Below are 13,855 nucleotides of genomic sequence, written 5' to 3'. Positions count from 1 at the left end.
CTTCTCTCCCTCCAACCCAGCTCACAATCTTTGGTCCTCTCGAGTTAATTTACTGTGCCCCACTCATTCATTCCGTTGAATTTATTGAGCACTTACTGTGTGCAAAGCACTGTACTAAGTACTAGGATGAGTACAGTACAACAAATAGACATTCCCTGCCCACAGTGAGCTCATATCTCTCCCACCTTTGAGCTCGTGCTCTTCCCTCTACTTCGAACTCTGATAGATAACACTTTCCAAGCCCTTCTGAGATCACATCTCCAGGAGGCCTTCCCCAGGTAATCTGTAATCTTCTCACCTAATATTATGTTCCTCAACTGCCACTTTAGCCTCTACTTGCCATCTAAATCTTATATAAGCTATTTTTTTCCTCTTCTCTCTAAGTTAAGTGTCTGTCATCCCCACTAGGCTGCAAACACCTTGAGGACAAGGATCGTGTCTTCTAATTCTTTTGGTCCAGTAATGATAATAATGATGGTATTTAAGTGCTTAATATGTGCCAAGCACTGTTCTAAGCGCTGAGGGTAGATTCAAGGTAATCGGGTTGTCCCACGTGGGGCTCACAGTCTTAATCCTCATTTTCCAGATGAGGTAGCTGAGGCACAGAGAAGTTAAGTGACCCGTCCAAGGTCACAGGGACCGTCCCTATATGTTGCCAACTTGTACTTCCCAAGGGCTTAGTGCAGTGCTCTACACACAGGAAGCGCTCAACAAATACGATTGAATGAATAACAGACAAGTGGCGGAGCTGGAATTAGAACCGACGATCTCCGAGTGCCAAGCCCGTGCTTTTTCCATGAAATCACGCTGCTTCACAAGTACAGTGACCTGCACTCAGGAAGCACTGTGAGGGGGAGTGATTGGTGCGAAAACTAATCCAGATTCTGACAGGCTGGGGTTTGTGCATCTGGGGGCTACGTTCATTACAGAGTGTTTGGGGGGACCCCCACTTTAGCGCAAGTTCCTGGGCTTCAGCCTCTCGAACCCTTGGTTACGCTGGCCTTGCTTGGAAGAGAGAGTGTGGAACAGGGGAGCCAGTATTGTCCAGAATGAGCCCAGTTTTGAGAGGCAGCATGGCCAAGTGGTTAGAGCACAGATCTGGGTGTCGGAAGGGCCTGGGTTCTAATCCCGGCTCCACCATTTGTCTGCTGGGCGACCCTGGGCAGGTCAGCTAACTTTGCTGTTCCTCAGTCATCTCATCCGTAAAGAGGGGAGTAAGACTGTGAGCCCTGTGTGGGACGTGGACCGATTAGCTCGTATCCACCCCAGTGCTTGGTACGGTTCCTGGAACATAATAAGCCGTCTCTATATGTTGCCAACTTGTACTTCCCAAGCGCTTAGTACAGTGCTCTGCACACAGTAAGCGCTCAATAAATATGAATGAATGATTAAGCACGTAATAAATACCATAAAGAAAGAAAAAAATGGTTTTAGTGATAATAATAATAACCGTGGTATTTGTTAAGTGCTTACTATGTGCCAGGCACTCTAGTCAGCACTGAGGTGCGGGGGGAGTGCACTCAGTGTTGGACACAATTCCTGTCTCACATGGGGCTCACAGTCTTACTCCCCGTTTTGCAGAGGGGGTAAACGAGGCACAGAGAAGCGAAGTGACTTGGCCAGGGTCACACAGCAGGCAAGTGGCAGAGCTGGGATTAGAACCCGTGACCTTCTCACTCCCAGGCCCGGCTCTACCCACTAGGCCATGCTGTTTCTTCTTGTTGACAACAAGGAAGACTGAGTATTACAGGATCAAATCTAGGATGAAGGGGAATTTGCTCGCGGTGGAACCTCAGTTTTAGAGGCCATATTCAACTAGGATTGCAGAATGAGAGGGCGGAAGGGTGGGAAAAGATAGGACTTTTGGGCATTGTTGGGAGTGGGAGGTTGGAGATGGCAGCAGAGAAAGAGAACGCACGTCTGATGAGCACAGAGGGAAGGGGGTGATTATGACAGGATGCAGTATATCAATCAATCAATCAATCATATTTATTGAGCGCTTACTATGTGCAGAGCACTGTACTAAGCGCTTGGGAAGTACAAATTGGCAACACATAGAGACAGTCCCTACCCAACAGTGGGCTCACAGTCCAAACAGGGGAGACAGAGAACAAAACCAAACATACCAACAAAATAAAATAAATAGGATAGATATGTACAAGTAAAATAAATAAATAAACAAATAGAGTAATAAATATGTACAACCATATTTATATGGTTAGCACAGTATATGTGCTAACAGGGTAGCTGTTGAGATTTTGTGGCTAATGTCATTCCAGGGATGTGAATGATGATTTGGCAGGGGAGAAGCAGGCGGTTTTAAGGTGAAGAAATTGGTAGTTTAAAACCATCCCAAGAGCAGCCACAGCCCTGGCCTTTTCAGTATTTCCAATACCTCTGTCTTCCGACGTCTCCAGCCTTCTATTGTCCTCTGCTCCCAGGGTGTGTGTTGGAGCGGGGGGAAGGGGAAAAGAGGGGTCATGGCCAGGCTGGGGTTCAGGGGGTCAAGTCTGCCTGTCTGGGCCTCCGTCCCCCCCTGCTTCCAGGGATCTGTTGTACTCTCCTAATGATATCGGGCAGAGAAGGGACTGGTCTCCCCCTTCTAGACTGTGAGCCCGTGGTTGGGTAGGGGCCGTCTCTATATGCTGCCAACTTGTACTTCCCAAGCGCTTAGTGCAGTGCTCTGCACACAGTAAGCGCTCAATAAATACGATTGAATGAATGAATGAATGGTTTCCTCGGAGATTGGGAAGTTGTAGGGGGGCTGCTCATCCAGGCCTCTGCCCTCCTCCGCTATTTCCAGCTCATGTTCCCTGCTCCTCTGAAGGGAATGACCCTGGCTCTCACTTCTCCCACCTCTGCTCCTTGCTCAAGTCTTCCCTTTTTAAATCCTCCAGAGGACAGCTCTCCCCATCTCAAAAGTCTTATGAAAGCCCCCCTCGTCTACCATTTTCACTCCATTTTCTGAAAGATTCAGGCTAAAGCCTTCTGTCTAGTTAGTGAGGCACATAAGTCTGGAAATAGAATCAGGGTAGAAACTGAGATGCAATTGTATTTGCTCTATTCTTTTTCCGTTTAGAATGTATTTAGAGATCCTATGTTATGATGGCAGTGTAATCTAACTTCTTCGACCTGTATCTTACAACAGGACCATTATTTGTTACAATGACCAAAACCCACGTGATAGCAGCTTCCAAAGAAGCATTTTATACCTGGCAGTATCGTGTGGCGAAGAAATTGACCGCGCTGGAAATTAATCAAGTGGCCCGGTCCAGAAAAGAAGGGAGAGAAAGGTATGTCTTTATTTCACTATTTTTCTGGGTTCCTTGGCTTAACATCGTAAAGGGTAGGGGCTGTTAACCGCACAATAACCACAGCCTATTTGCGTGAGTCCTGAATTGGCTCATAGGTGAATTCCATCATCAGTGGGTCTTTGAATATGAACAACAATTATATATGTTCGTGTGTGTGTATGTGTGTGTGTGAGAGAGGGAGAGAGCATGTATTGCATATGCATGTGTATAAAAATGTATAAACATTGTCATGCTTTTCTGAAATGTATGCTTTCTCTAAGTCCTAGAGGATTGTAAATTTGCCAGTTAAATTGTAGATTGAAATGAATGGAAATATTTTTGTTAAAGCAATATGTGAGCACAATTTTAACATTAATCAGTGATATTTACTGAGCACTCACTTTGTGCAGAGAACTGTTTTAAGCACCTCGGAAAGTACAGTACCATAGAGTTGGTAGGTGTGATCCCCGTTGTTGGGTAGGGACCGTCTCTATATGTTGCCGATTCGTACTTCCTAAGTGCTTATTCCAGTGCTCTGCACATAGTAAACGCTCAATAAATACAATTGAATGAATGAATGATCCTTGCCTACAAGAAACTTAACAGTTTATAGGGATAGACAGACATTTAAATAAATTACAGATAGGGATGTGGACATAAAGGTACAGGGAGTAGTTTGGTGTTAGAGAAGCAGATTGTACAGATTGGATTATAGTAATTTGTTGGAAAGAGTTACTGTCACCATTTGGACTTCTATAATTGTACAATTTAGACTTTAGGATAAAGATTTTCCTTAAATCAAGCAGATTAGAGCAAGATTTAGTACATTAAAGTCCTTTGGGAGGTAGAAATGTAGATCTTGATCAAATTTATCATAATAATTTCTAGATACGCCAGTGTGGTTTCTTTTTAATATTTTAAATTATACTGGCAAATTACCAGATGGCGAAATCCTCTGAAATACTGTCGAATTTTGATCTTTCCTTCAGAATTTATCATGTCGATGATACGCCTTCTGGATCAGTGGATGGAACGCTTGACTATGGCAAGGCCATACAAGTAGGTCATTGTTTTGAAGCCAAACCAAAGGACCCTGAAGCATGCATTCTCTCTCTCTTTCTCTCGCACACAAGCACACATACACATGTGCACGCACATGCATGCTGTGCGTGTGTAAACGAACATATACAACCCTAGCTGTCCATGACAGTGCACAATGCTGTTTAGGGGTAGGGGGCAAGGTGGTTGTGTCCCCTCTTTCCCAGGAGCTTTTTTGGACTTGGTTTCCAGGGCCGTCGAGGGCCTGGCTGGGACCCAGGTCAGCCTTGGATCACTCAGCTATTCAGGAAACAGCAACCATCGTCTCTACTTCTGGCAAGCGAACCAAGGCCTCTGAGTTCTTCTGCTGCCGCCCAGTAATCCGAGTGGACTGGGCATGGCTAATTTACTGCAGGCTGCTCTGCGTATCCCTTAACTTCAGCCACAGAACCCTTTCACATAGTTCAAAATATGTAGTTTTAATCACTTGAGCCGAAGAATTGTTTCCAGTGTTACCCAGTTAGCCTGAAGCATATCTTTTGCACAAATGCCAAAGAACACAATGTGACCTCTGAGGCCTTTTCACAGAAAAGTGCATCGTTCCAGGAAGGAGGGCCTCCATCTTCTAACATTTTGCCTACTACACTTGCCGGCATAGCTGGTTTTGAGTTATTTTTCGGTTTTGCAGAAGTACAAGATAGTATCTAGAGCATGTGTTATGTATTCATAACACATTGTGGTATGTTCAGGCCGCAGTCTGCAGCTCATGTATGTACAATGCATACAAATCTCAAAATATGCAGTCGTATGTATATTTGGTTTCAAGGGTTGTGCATTTTTAACCTTCTAGATTTAAATGCTTCCTTTACTGAATTCTTTACTACATAAGAAGAGAAAATGAATCCCGCAGTTTAAAGGAACTGATTCACTTCCAAAATATGAAGAATGTATCTCTTTCTTTCTGCTAAGATCTGACCCATCGAATCTTGAACTATTTTGGGTGACAACTTTGTTTTTAAAAGCATATGTAAATATATTTATATTCTATTTGTATTATTTTTCATTAGGGGACAAGAGATCCAATTTGTGCAATAACAGCATCTGATAAGACGCTGATTGTGGTAAGTAGTGAACCAATTAACTTTCCAAATAATAGTTTGGAATCAAAGAAAGAATTGAGCATTAACTAAATTTACCTCGCTAATACATTATTCTAATTGGAGCCGCACTAAGACCTCGTACGGTTTTGATAGAACTTGCATAAACATGTGGTAGCAGAAGGAACTGAGTAGTAGAAACAAATTCTGGAAATTACCTAGTAAATTTGGCTGCCTAAAACGTTCATTGAGATTCCGAAACTACTTTACAATGGTTTTCCTGGTCATATTTGAAGTGGGGGTAGTTAGAGGTGGGGCTAGCCTGTTGGATCCATTCTACTGCCAATGGTAATTATTTCTTCTGAATGCTCTCTGAACCTCTGTGGAGATTCAAAGGAGTCAAGGACATGCTCCCTGCCCACAGGAAGCTTACAATATGTTGGGAGAAATCAGGTTTATACAAATCTATGGGTAGTGGGAATAGCAGGAAGAACAGGGATCAGAAAAGGAGTAGAAGGAATATCCCAGAATGAAATAAATGTAAGAATAAATCACCAGAAGCTGCATGACTAAGTGAGAAGCGGTGTGGCTTAGTGGATAGAGAAGGAGGCTGGGAGTCAGAAGGACCTGGGTTCTAATCCCGGCCCTGCCACTTGTCTGCTGTGTGAGCTTGGGCAAGTCACTTCACTTCTCTGTGCTTCAGTTACCTCATCTGCAAATGGGGATTCAGACTGTGAGCCCCATGTGGGACAGGGACTGTATCCGACCTGATTCACTTGACAGTGCTTGGCACATAGTAAGCACTTAAAGAGTACCATAATTATCATTATTATTATTAAATCAGAATAAATAATTTAATGTACAGTTGAACTTGTACTTCCCAAGCGCTTAGTACAGTGCTCTGCACACGGTAAGCGCTCAATAAATACAGTTGATTGATTGATTGATTGAATATACAGAAGTGCCAAGGATGGGTATTAATACATGCTAGGATTGGCATTGTATTGATCTGACGTAGAGTGTTCGGGACTAGGGAAGGCTTGCTAGAGGAATATTGTACTGTACTCGTACTCTCCGAAGCACACAGTAAGCGCTTAATAAATACTATTAATTGATTGGAGGAGGAGGAGGAGAAGAAGGAGGGTGCCGGTGGATTTGGAAGGGGAGGAAGTTCCAGGTCAGAGGAACAGTGTGAGAAAGGGTTTGGAGATGAGCGAGTCAGGAGTGAGGTTCGGTTAGTAGATGAGTTTGAGAGAAATGAAGAGGGTGAGCTGGAATGAAGCAGGTGATGAAAACTGGTACTTAAGATGGAGATTCCTGGTTGAAAACCTGGAAGCCCATGGCAAGGATTTTTTTTAATGTAGAAGGAGATAGGCAGGCATTGTGGAGATTTTTAAGGAATGCCAGGATATGTACCGAGTGATCTTTCAGGAATACGATCCTGGAAATGGGGTTTATGGCTATGGCAGGAAGGCCAGTGAGGAAATCAGTATAGTAGGCCAAGTTCAGTGTGTCAGTATTCTGGATCCTGTTTCCAAGAAAACTCAAGGGCTTTGTTCCACCCAGGACCACTCTTACCATGGTGCAGAGAGGTCATGAGACAGCCCTTTCCCTCCTGGGAAATGAATCCATTCAGTTCCTTTTTTACCTTTTGGACGACAAAGACTGTTCAGAATACACTCTGGCGCAGTGCAAGCCACTAGCACTGTAATAAATTCCTTTAGCCAGGTTTGCGGTACTGAGATTTCAGGACTAACGATCCTCTAGCGTTCTTGGCAGGAGTCTCTATAATGTAGCTCAAATGTAATGTATTACTCAAATATAATGCCTGAGTCTACAATTCTGCTTGATTTTGGTACAGTAAATGATCTCACTTGGATTCAGGAGCCAATCCCCCCTTTGAAATATGGTACCGATAAAAAAAAAAAAAAAATGGGTTCAAGCTTACATCATTTTAACGTAAAGCCCACTTTTCAGGAACAAATTCTGTCCAAAAGCAGAGCTGTGAAATTTAAATGTGGAATTCATATCATTTTATATTAAGTTGAAGTTCCTTCAAGGTAAGGACTTTGTCTTTGGCTTCTGTTATACTCTCCTAAGTACTTCTTTAACAAATTAGGATAATGCTTTTGGTTTAGTAAGTAGAAGAAGGATTTGAAAACATTTTCTTTATTGTTCAACAATATGAGGGCTTTTCTGAGCTCCTTGACTTTTGTGTATCGGTTGTGCCTCAGAAAAATAATGAACACATTAATTATTTCAAAATATATAGATGAATTCCGACATTCAAATAAAGCTTAAACTGTAAGAACATGTGTGTGCGTATGTGTGTACACAAAACAGTCAAGTCCTCTTCATTTGGGCTGGAAATTCTTCGTGGAAAAAGTTGTCCATGCGCTTAACTGCCGTCCTCTAATTCAGTACAAATATCATCTAGACTCACTATCATGACCCTTGTTGTAGTGCCAAATTCATGGCTTGCTGAAAGCTACTCAGGGATAGAGTTCCCTTTTCAACAGTTAAACTAGTTATTGGCTCCCTTGCTTTCTCACCACTTTGGTCCCTTGCCGCAGTGCGGCTTCAGACGAATGATAGTGAAATAATGATCTGGAATGTGTTTGTTCAAGATCGGTGTGTTTAAAGTGGCCTCAGAATCCATATGTATGACTATGTGTGCAAACAGCTTTTAAAATTATATAAAATATCCTTCTGAATATATCTTTTGCCCAAGGACTTAAATGACCTTTAGATACCCAGTGGTATTTAATGAGTGCTTACTGTGTAAGCAGCTTGGCTTAGTGGAACGAGCCCGGGCTTGGGAGTCAGAGGTCATGGGTTCTAATCCTGGCTCCACCACTTGTCAGCTGTGTGACCTTGGGCAAGTCACTTCACTTCTTTGTGCCTCAGTGACCTCATCTGTAAAATAGAAATTAAGACTGTGAGCCCCACGTGGCACAACCTGATTACCTTGTATCTGCCCCAGCGCTTAGAAGAGTGCTTGGCACATAGTAAGCACTTAACAAATGCCATCATTATTATTATTATGTGCAGAGCACTGCACTAAGCACTTGGGAGAGTCCAATACAGCAGAGTTAATAGACACACTCCATATCCACAACAATCTTACAGTCTAGAGGGGAAAAGACACATCATGATGTCCGACTCTAAGAACAATCACAGCACTGTTCTCTTTTTCTTGAAATTTTACTATATTTTGCACCTGTCCCTGTAATTCTGTCACAAAAATTATGCATATATTTAGGTCTTGTCCGTTCCCGCGTGTTTAAAATAGTTTTAAAATGTAATGATTGTAATAAACTCTTATTTTTAGTATATAATTAAAATATACTTTGATTATGGTACTTTGGCTTTGATAATAATAATGATAGTAACATAGTGTTTGTTAAGTGCATCTATGTGCCAAACACTGTACTAAGCGGTGGGGTGGATTCACGATTATCAGGTTGGACACAGTCCCTGTCCCACAGTCTAAATTGAGGGATGTCTAGTTTTATGGGGCCTATTAAAGCATCTGGCCATCCTGTGCCCAATAAATACCTGTTGCTAGTTGCGATATTAGCTTACCACGTAGAAAGAAATTTGTTTAAAATGTTTATCGTTTTAGGGGTCAGAAGTCCTCATGATAAGCAGATATTTCTTTTTTTTCCTAGTGTCGGGAATCTGGCACCATTCAAAGATATAGCCTTCCCAATGTTGGCTTGATTCAGAAATATGCCTTAAACTGCCGAGCTTACCAGCTGTCTTTGAATTGTAATTCCAGGTAAGTCTGACATTTGATTCTAAATGAGATAGTAGATTTAGGAAAAAATATGGATTGGGATTTTTGTCGTTTTAAATATATATTTTAATTTCGTTATGTAGCTGAGGTAGACGTTGCCTGTATCGTGTTCGTGTTTCTTCTTCCTTGAATGGAGAAGCAGAGCTTGGGTTGCCAAATTTAGTTTTGAGAATATGGGCTTAAATTGCTTTCTACTCCTGCAAAGAGTTAGCACTTTGTCACACAGGTATGGGTTTCATTACAGCAGAACTTTCTGCAAGGTGGGACGTGGCAGTGAAATGATTAAATTAATGATAATAATGATAATGATAATAATGGTACCTTCCAAGCACTTACTATGTGTCAAGCACTGTTCTAAGCACTGGGGTAGATAAGAATTAATCAGGTTGGACACAGTCTCCCAGTCTTAATCCCCATTTTACAGATGAAGTAACAGAGACGCAGAGAAGTTAAGCCCAAGGCCCGTGCTCTATCCAGTACACCATGCTGCTTCCCCAGTTGGTCTTACTGTAAAAATATAGCAAGACAAGTTTCAGTAGACAATATTAATGGTAGACAAGTGTATCGGCAAATGGCTGCTAATATCCTAATTTTATTCTGTTTATTCCTTTGTCCACCTTATTTTTAACATCCGGCTTGTGCATTTGTTCAAGAATAATTGGAGATAATTTATATCTGAGGGTTCATAGTGTTGATAAGACTTTGTGTTTCTCCCTCACATTCTCCCTCTCAATAGCCGCCTAGCCATCATAGACATTTCTGGAGTTCTAACTTTTTTTGACTTGGATGCCCGGGTAACAGACAGTACAGGACAACAAGTGATCGGTGAACTACTAAAACTGGAGCGCAAAGACGTCTGGGATATGAAGTGGGCCAGAGATAATCCAGATTTGTTTGCAATGATGGAAAAAACAAGAATGTATGTTTTCAGAAACTTGGATCCTGAGGTAAGTGAAACAAGTGAGCATTAAGTGTGACTCAAATAATTGGAGGCCATCTTTCAAATCTCAATGCTCTCATTCTTTTTGCTTGAGTACGAGTAGTACGGTGTGTCCGCAAGCATTAATGTGAATAAAGATTCCTGTGGAATTACTTTGCATTCTGTGTAAATTGAAAATAACATTAATCCAATTCTTTAAATCTTCAATTTTCCCAATTTTCTTTAAAGTTTTGCATGTTTCTACTATTTTTAAAGAGAGAATTCTGTTGATATTATTTCACAATTTTTATTTTCTTTTTATAGAAGATAGAAAAATCTGCATCCCAGTTGGTCCAGATTTCTTAAGTAAGCCTGAATCGAGAAAATAGTAAAGCTTCACATGTGTTACTTGTTTTTCTAAACAGGATAGACCCCAAAACCCCAGCCAAATGTTATGGAAGCATATTTGGTTGTTTTCAGCTTTGGCTATGATGAGCAGAAGCTCTTGCTTCACGAGACCGCCACTTTTAGACTGTGAGCCCACTGTTGGGTAGGGACTGTCTCTATATGTTGCCAACTTGTACTTCCCAAGCGCTTAGTACAGTGCTCTGCACACAGTAAGCGCTCAATAAATACGATTGATTGATTGATTGATTGAGACTGAAATTGGGGCCACTTAACTGTAGAAACCCAAACTAGGACAAAAGTATCCAACCTGTATTTAGAGTGACCCAAGGAAAATACAGGATTAAAAGCACCAATCAGGACCCTGCTGAAAGTTCTGCTTAGCCAGATTTCTAAACAATATTATTGTTATTAATAGTAAGTAATAATAATGTTTTAAGTGCTTACTATGTGCCAAATACTGTACTAAGTTCTTGGTAGATATAAGACAATCAGGTTGGACATAACCTCTGTCCCATACGGGGCTCACAGTCTGTTAATCCCTATTTTATAGATGAGGAAACTGAGAGAGGGTAAGGTCATAAGATCACAGAGCAGGCCGATTGCAGAGCCAGGATTAGAACCCAGGTCCTCTGACTCCCATACTCTATCCAGTAGGCCACCCTGATAATGACCAAACTCAGAATTTATTTAGTATCATAAAATGGAAACAGAAAATACCGAAGTTGAGGGTTAAAAGGAAATATTTAGAGCTACTAAGGTTTGTTCAGTCAATGGTTTTTATTGAGTGCTTTCAATGCGCAGAGCACTGTACTGAGCGCTTGGAGAGAGTACAGTACAACGGAGTTTATAGACGCACTCGTCCTCAAGGAGCTTATAGTCTAGTGGGGGAGACGGACATTAAATGAAGAAATTACAGTGGCTGAGGCTGGGGCTGAGTGTGGGGTATCAAGTGCTTAAAGGGTACAGATTCAGAACTGCAGAGATCAAGCCTGGCAATCGTCATCATCATCATCATCAATCGTATTTATAGATCATTTATAGATCATAAATCGTATTTATAATATCACCAATCCAATTAGCAGAAGTCAGTCAATCAATCGATCATATTTATTGAGCGCTTACTGTGTGAAGAGCACTGTACTAAGCCCTTGGGAAGTACAAGTTGGCAACATATAGAGACGGTCCCTACCCAACAGTGGGCTCACAGTCTAGAAGTCAGATACCATTTGAAGTAGCGTGGCTCAGTGGAAAGAGCACGGGCTTTGGAGACAGAGGTCATGGGTTCAAATCCCGGCTCCTCCAATTGTCAGCTGTGTGACTTCGGGCAAGTCGCTTCACTTCTCTGCGCCTCAGTTCCCTCATCTGTAAAATGGGGTTTAAGACTGTGAGCCCCCCGTGGGACAACCTGATCACCTTGTAACCTCCCCAGCGCTTAGGACAGTGCTTTGCACATGGTAAGCGCTTAGTAAATGCCATCATTATTATTATTTTTATTATTATTTGTGTTGGCCCTGAGGCTGCCTGAAAGCTTTGCTTGGGAAAGTGGCGTAAAATGGATTTAGTCTAACCACCAAATTAACTCGCCCTTGTTTCCCCCTTACCCCAAGTATAGCTTAAGCAGAGGGAGTTATTTCTTCCTGGATCTCAAGAGGGCTGGCCGATTCGCTCAGCACACCCCAGGATTTCCTCTCTGTGGTCTCCAGGAGAATTCATGGAGGTGGGGCCTTTTCATTATGGTCAGGGGAGTCAGTCTCCTCACAGAAGTGTAGGCGAAATGAGTCCCTCCGCACTACGGGGTTTGTAGTCCATACTTCTCTTCTTACAGTCTTTCTGGCAGCTGTTTAGAAAGGATTGGAATAATAATAATAATAACAATTAATAATGATTCATTCATTCATTCATTCAATCATATTTATTGAGCGCTTACTGTGTGCAGAGCACTGTACTAAGCACTTGGGAAGTACAAGTTGGCAACATATGGAGACGGTCCCTACCCAACAGTGGGCTCACAGTCTAGAAGGGGGAGACAGAGAACAGAACATATTAACAAAATAAAATAAGTAGAATAAATATGTACAAGTAAAATAAATAAATAGAGTAATAAAAACGTACAAACATATATACATATATATAGGTGCTGTGGGGAAGGGAAGGAGGTAAGGCTGGGGGGTTGGAGAGGGGGAGTGTCATCATCATCAATGGTATTTACTGAGCACTTACTGTGCACAGAGCATGTGTCTGTTCTTATATTGTACTCTCGCAAGCGCTTAGTGCAGGTAAGCACGAGAAGCAGCGTGGCTCAGTGGAAGGAGCCCGGGCTTTGGAGTCAGAGGTCATGGGTTCAAATTCTGACTCCACCGCTTGTCAGCTGTGTGACCTCGGGCAACTTACTTATCTTCTCTGTGCCTCAGTTACCTCATCTGTAAAACTGGCGATTAAGACTGTGAGCCCCCCGTGGGACGACCTGATCACCTTGTAACCTCCCCAGCGCTTAGAACAGTGCTTTGCACATTGTAAGCGCTCAATAAATGTCATAAAAAAGCGCTCAATAAATACAACCAAATGCATGACTGTACTGAGTGCTTGGGAAAGTATGATACAGTAGAGTCAGTAGTTCCATTCCCTGTTCACAACAAGTTGCCAACAAATGATGGCATTTGTTAAGTGCTTACTATGTGCAAAGCACTGTTCTAAGCACTGGGGAGGTTACAAGGTGATCAGGTTGTCGCATGGGGGGGCTCACAGTCTTAATCCCCATTTTACAGATGAGGGAACTGAGGCCCAGAGAAGTGAAGTGACTTGCCCAAAGTCACACAGCTGGGATTTGAACCCATGCCTTCTGACTCCCAAGCCCGTGCTCTTTCCAGTGAACCACACTGCTTCTACTCCAAGATCTTGCTCTCTATCAACCTTATTTGGGTTTTTCACGGTATTTGTTAAGCACAAACTATGTCCCAGACACTATACTGAGCACTGGGGTAGATACAACATAATCAGGCAGGGCACAGTCCATGTCCCACATGGAGTTCACAGTATTAATCCCCGTTTTACAGATGAGGTAATTGAGGCAGGTCTTTCAGACATCTAGGCCACATTGCCTCCCAGCATTTTTCATAAAGTTTTTTTGTATCTAAGCGAGTACTCAGTTTAGGGTTTACAGTTAACTGCCCAACTTCCCATGTTCTGAACGTCTATTTTTAGATATCCCTTGTAGCCCCAGTGTTTGGTCCACAGGATAGAGCACTGCCCTGAAAACCCGGAGACCTGGTTTCTAGCTCCAGTTTTGACTGTAGCTGGCTAA

The 13,855-nt window shown here is 42.3% G+C and overlaps 1 protein-coding gene across 2 annotated transcripts in view; it reads left to right on the top strand.

The window, feature by feature from the left end:
* WDR35 (WD repeat domain 35) overlaps positions 1 to 13,855 on the top strand; it is a 109,405-nt gene that overhangs the window by 46,491 nt on the left and 49,059 nt on the right. For both annotated transcript variants that reach the window (XM_038751350.1, XM_038751349.1), the window contains 5 exons: positions 3,149 to 3,293; positions 4,283 to 4,352; positions 5,399 to 5,452; positions 9,100 to 9,209; positions 9,964 to 10,174. In XM_038751350.1, coding sequence (XP_038607278.1) covers positions 3,149 to 3,293; positions 4,283 to 4,352; positions 5,399 to 5,452; positions 9,100 to 9,209; positions 9,964 to 10,174 — 590 coding nt within the window. The remainder of the gene's footprint in view (positions 1 to 3,148; positions 3,294 to 4,282; positions 4,353 to 5,398; positions 5,453 to 9,099; positions 9,210 to 9,963; positions 10,175 to 13,855) is intronic.

The sequence above is a fragment of the Tachyglossus aculeatus genome, chromosome 9 (assembly GCF_015852505.1).
Source record: "Tachyglossus aculeatus isolate mTacAcu1 chromosome 9, mTacAcu1.pri, whole genome shotgun sequence".
In the NCBI taxonomy this organism is placed as follows: Eukaryota; Metazoa; Chordata; class Mammalia; order Monotremata; family Tachyglossidae; genus Tachyglossus; species Tachyglossus aculeatus.
The sequence above is the reverse complement of the archived record's forward strand: the minus strand, read 5'-3'. Positions and strand labels throughout refer to the sequence as shown.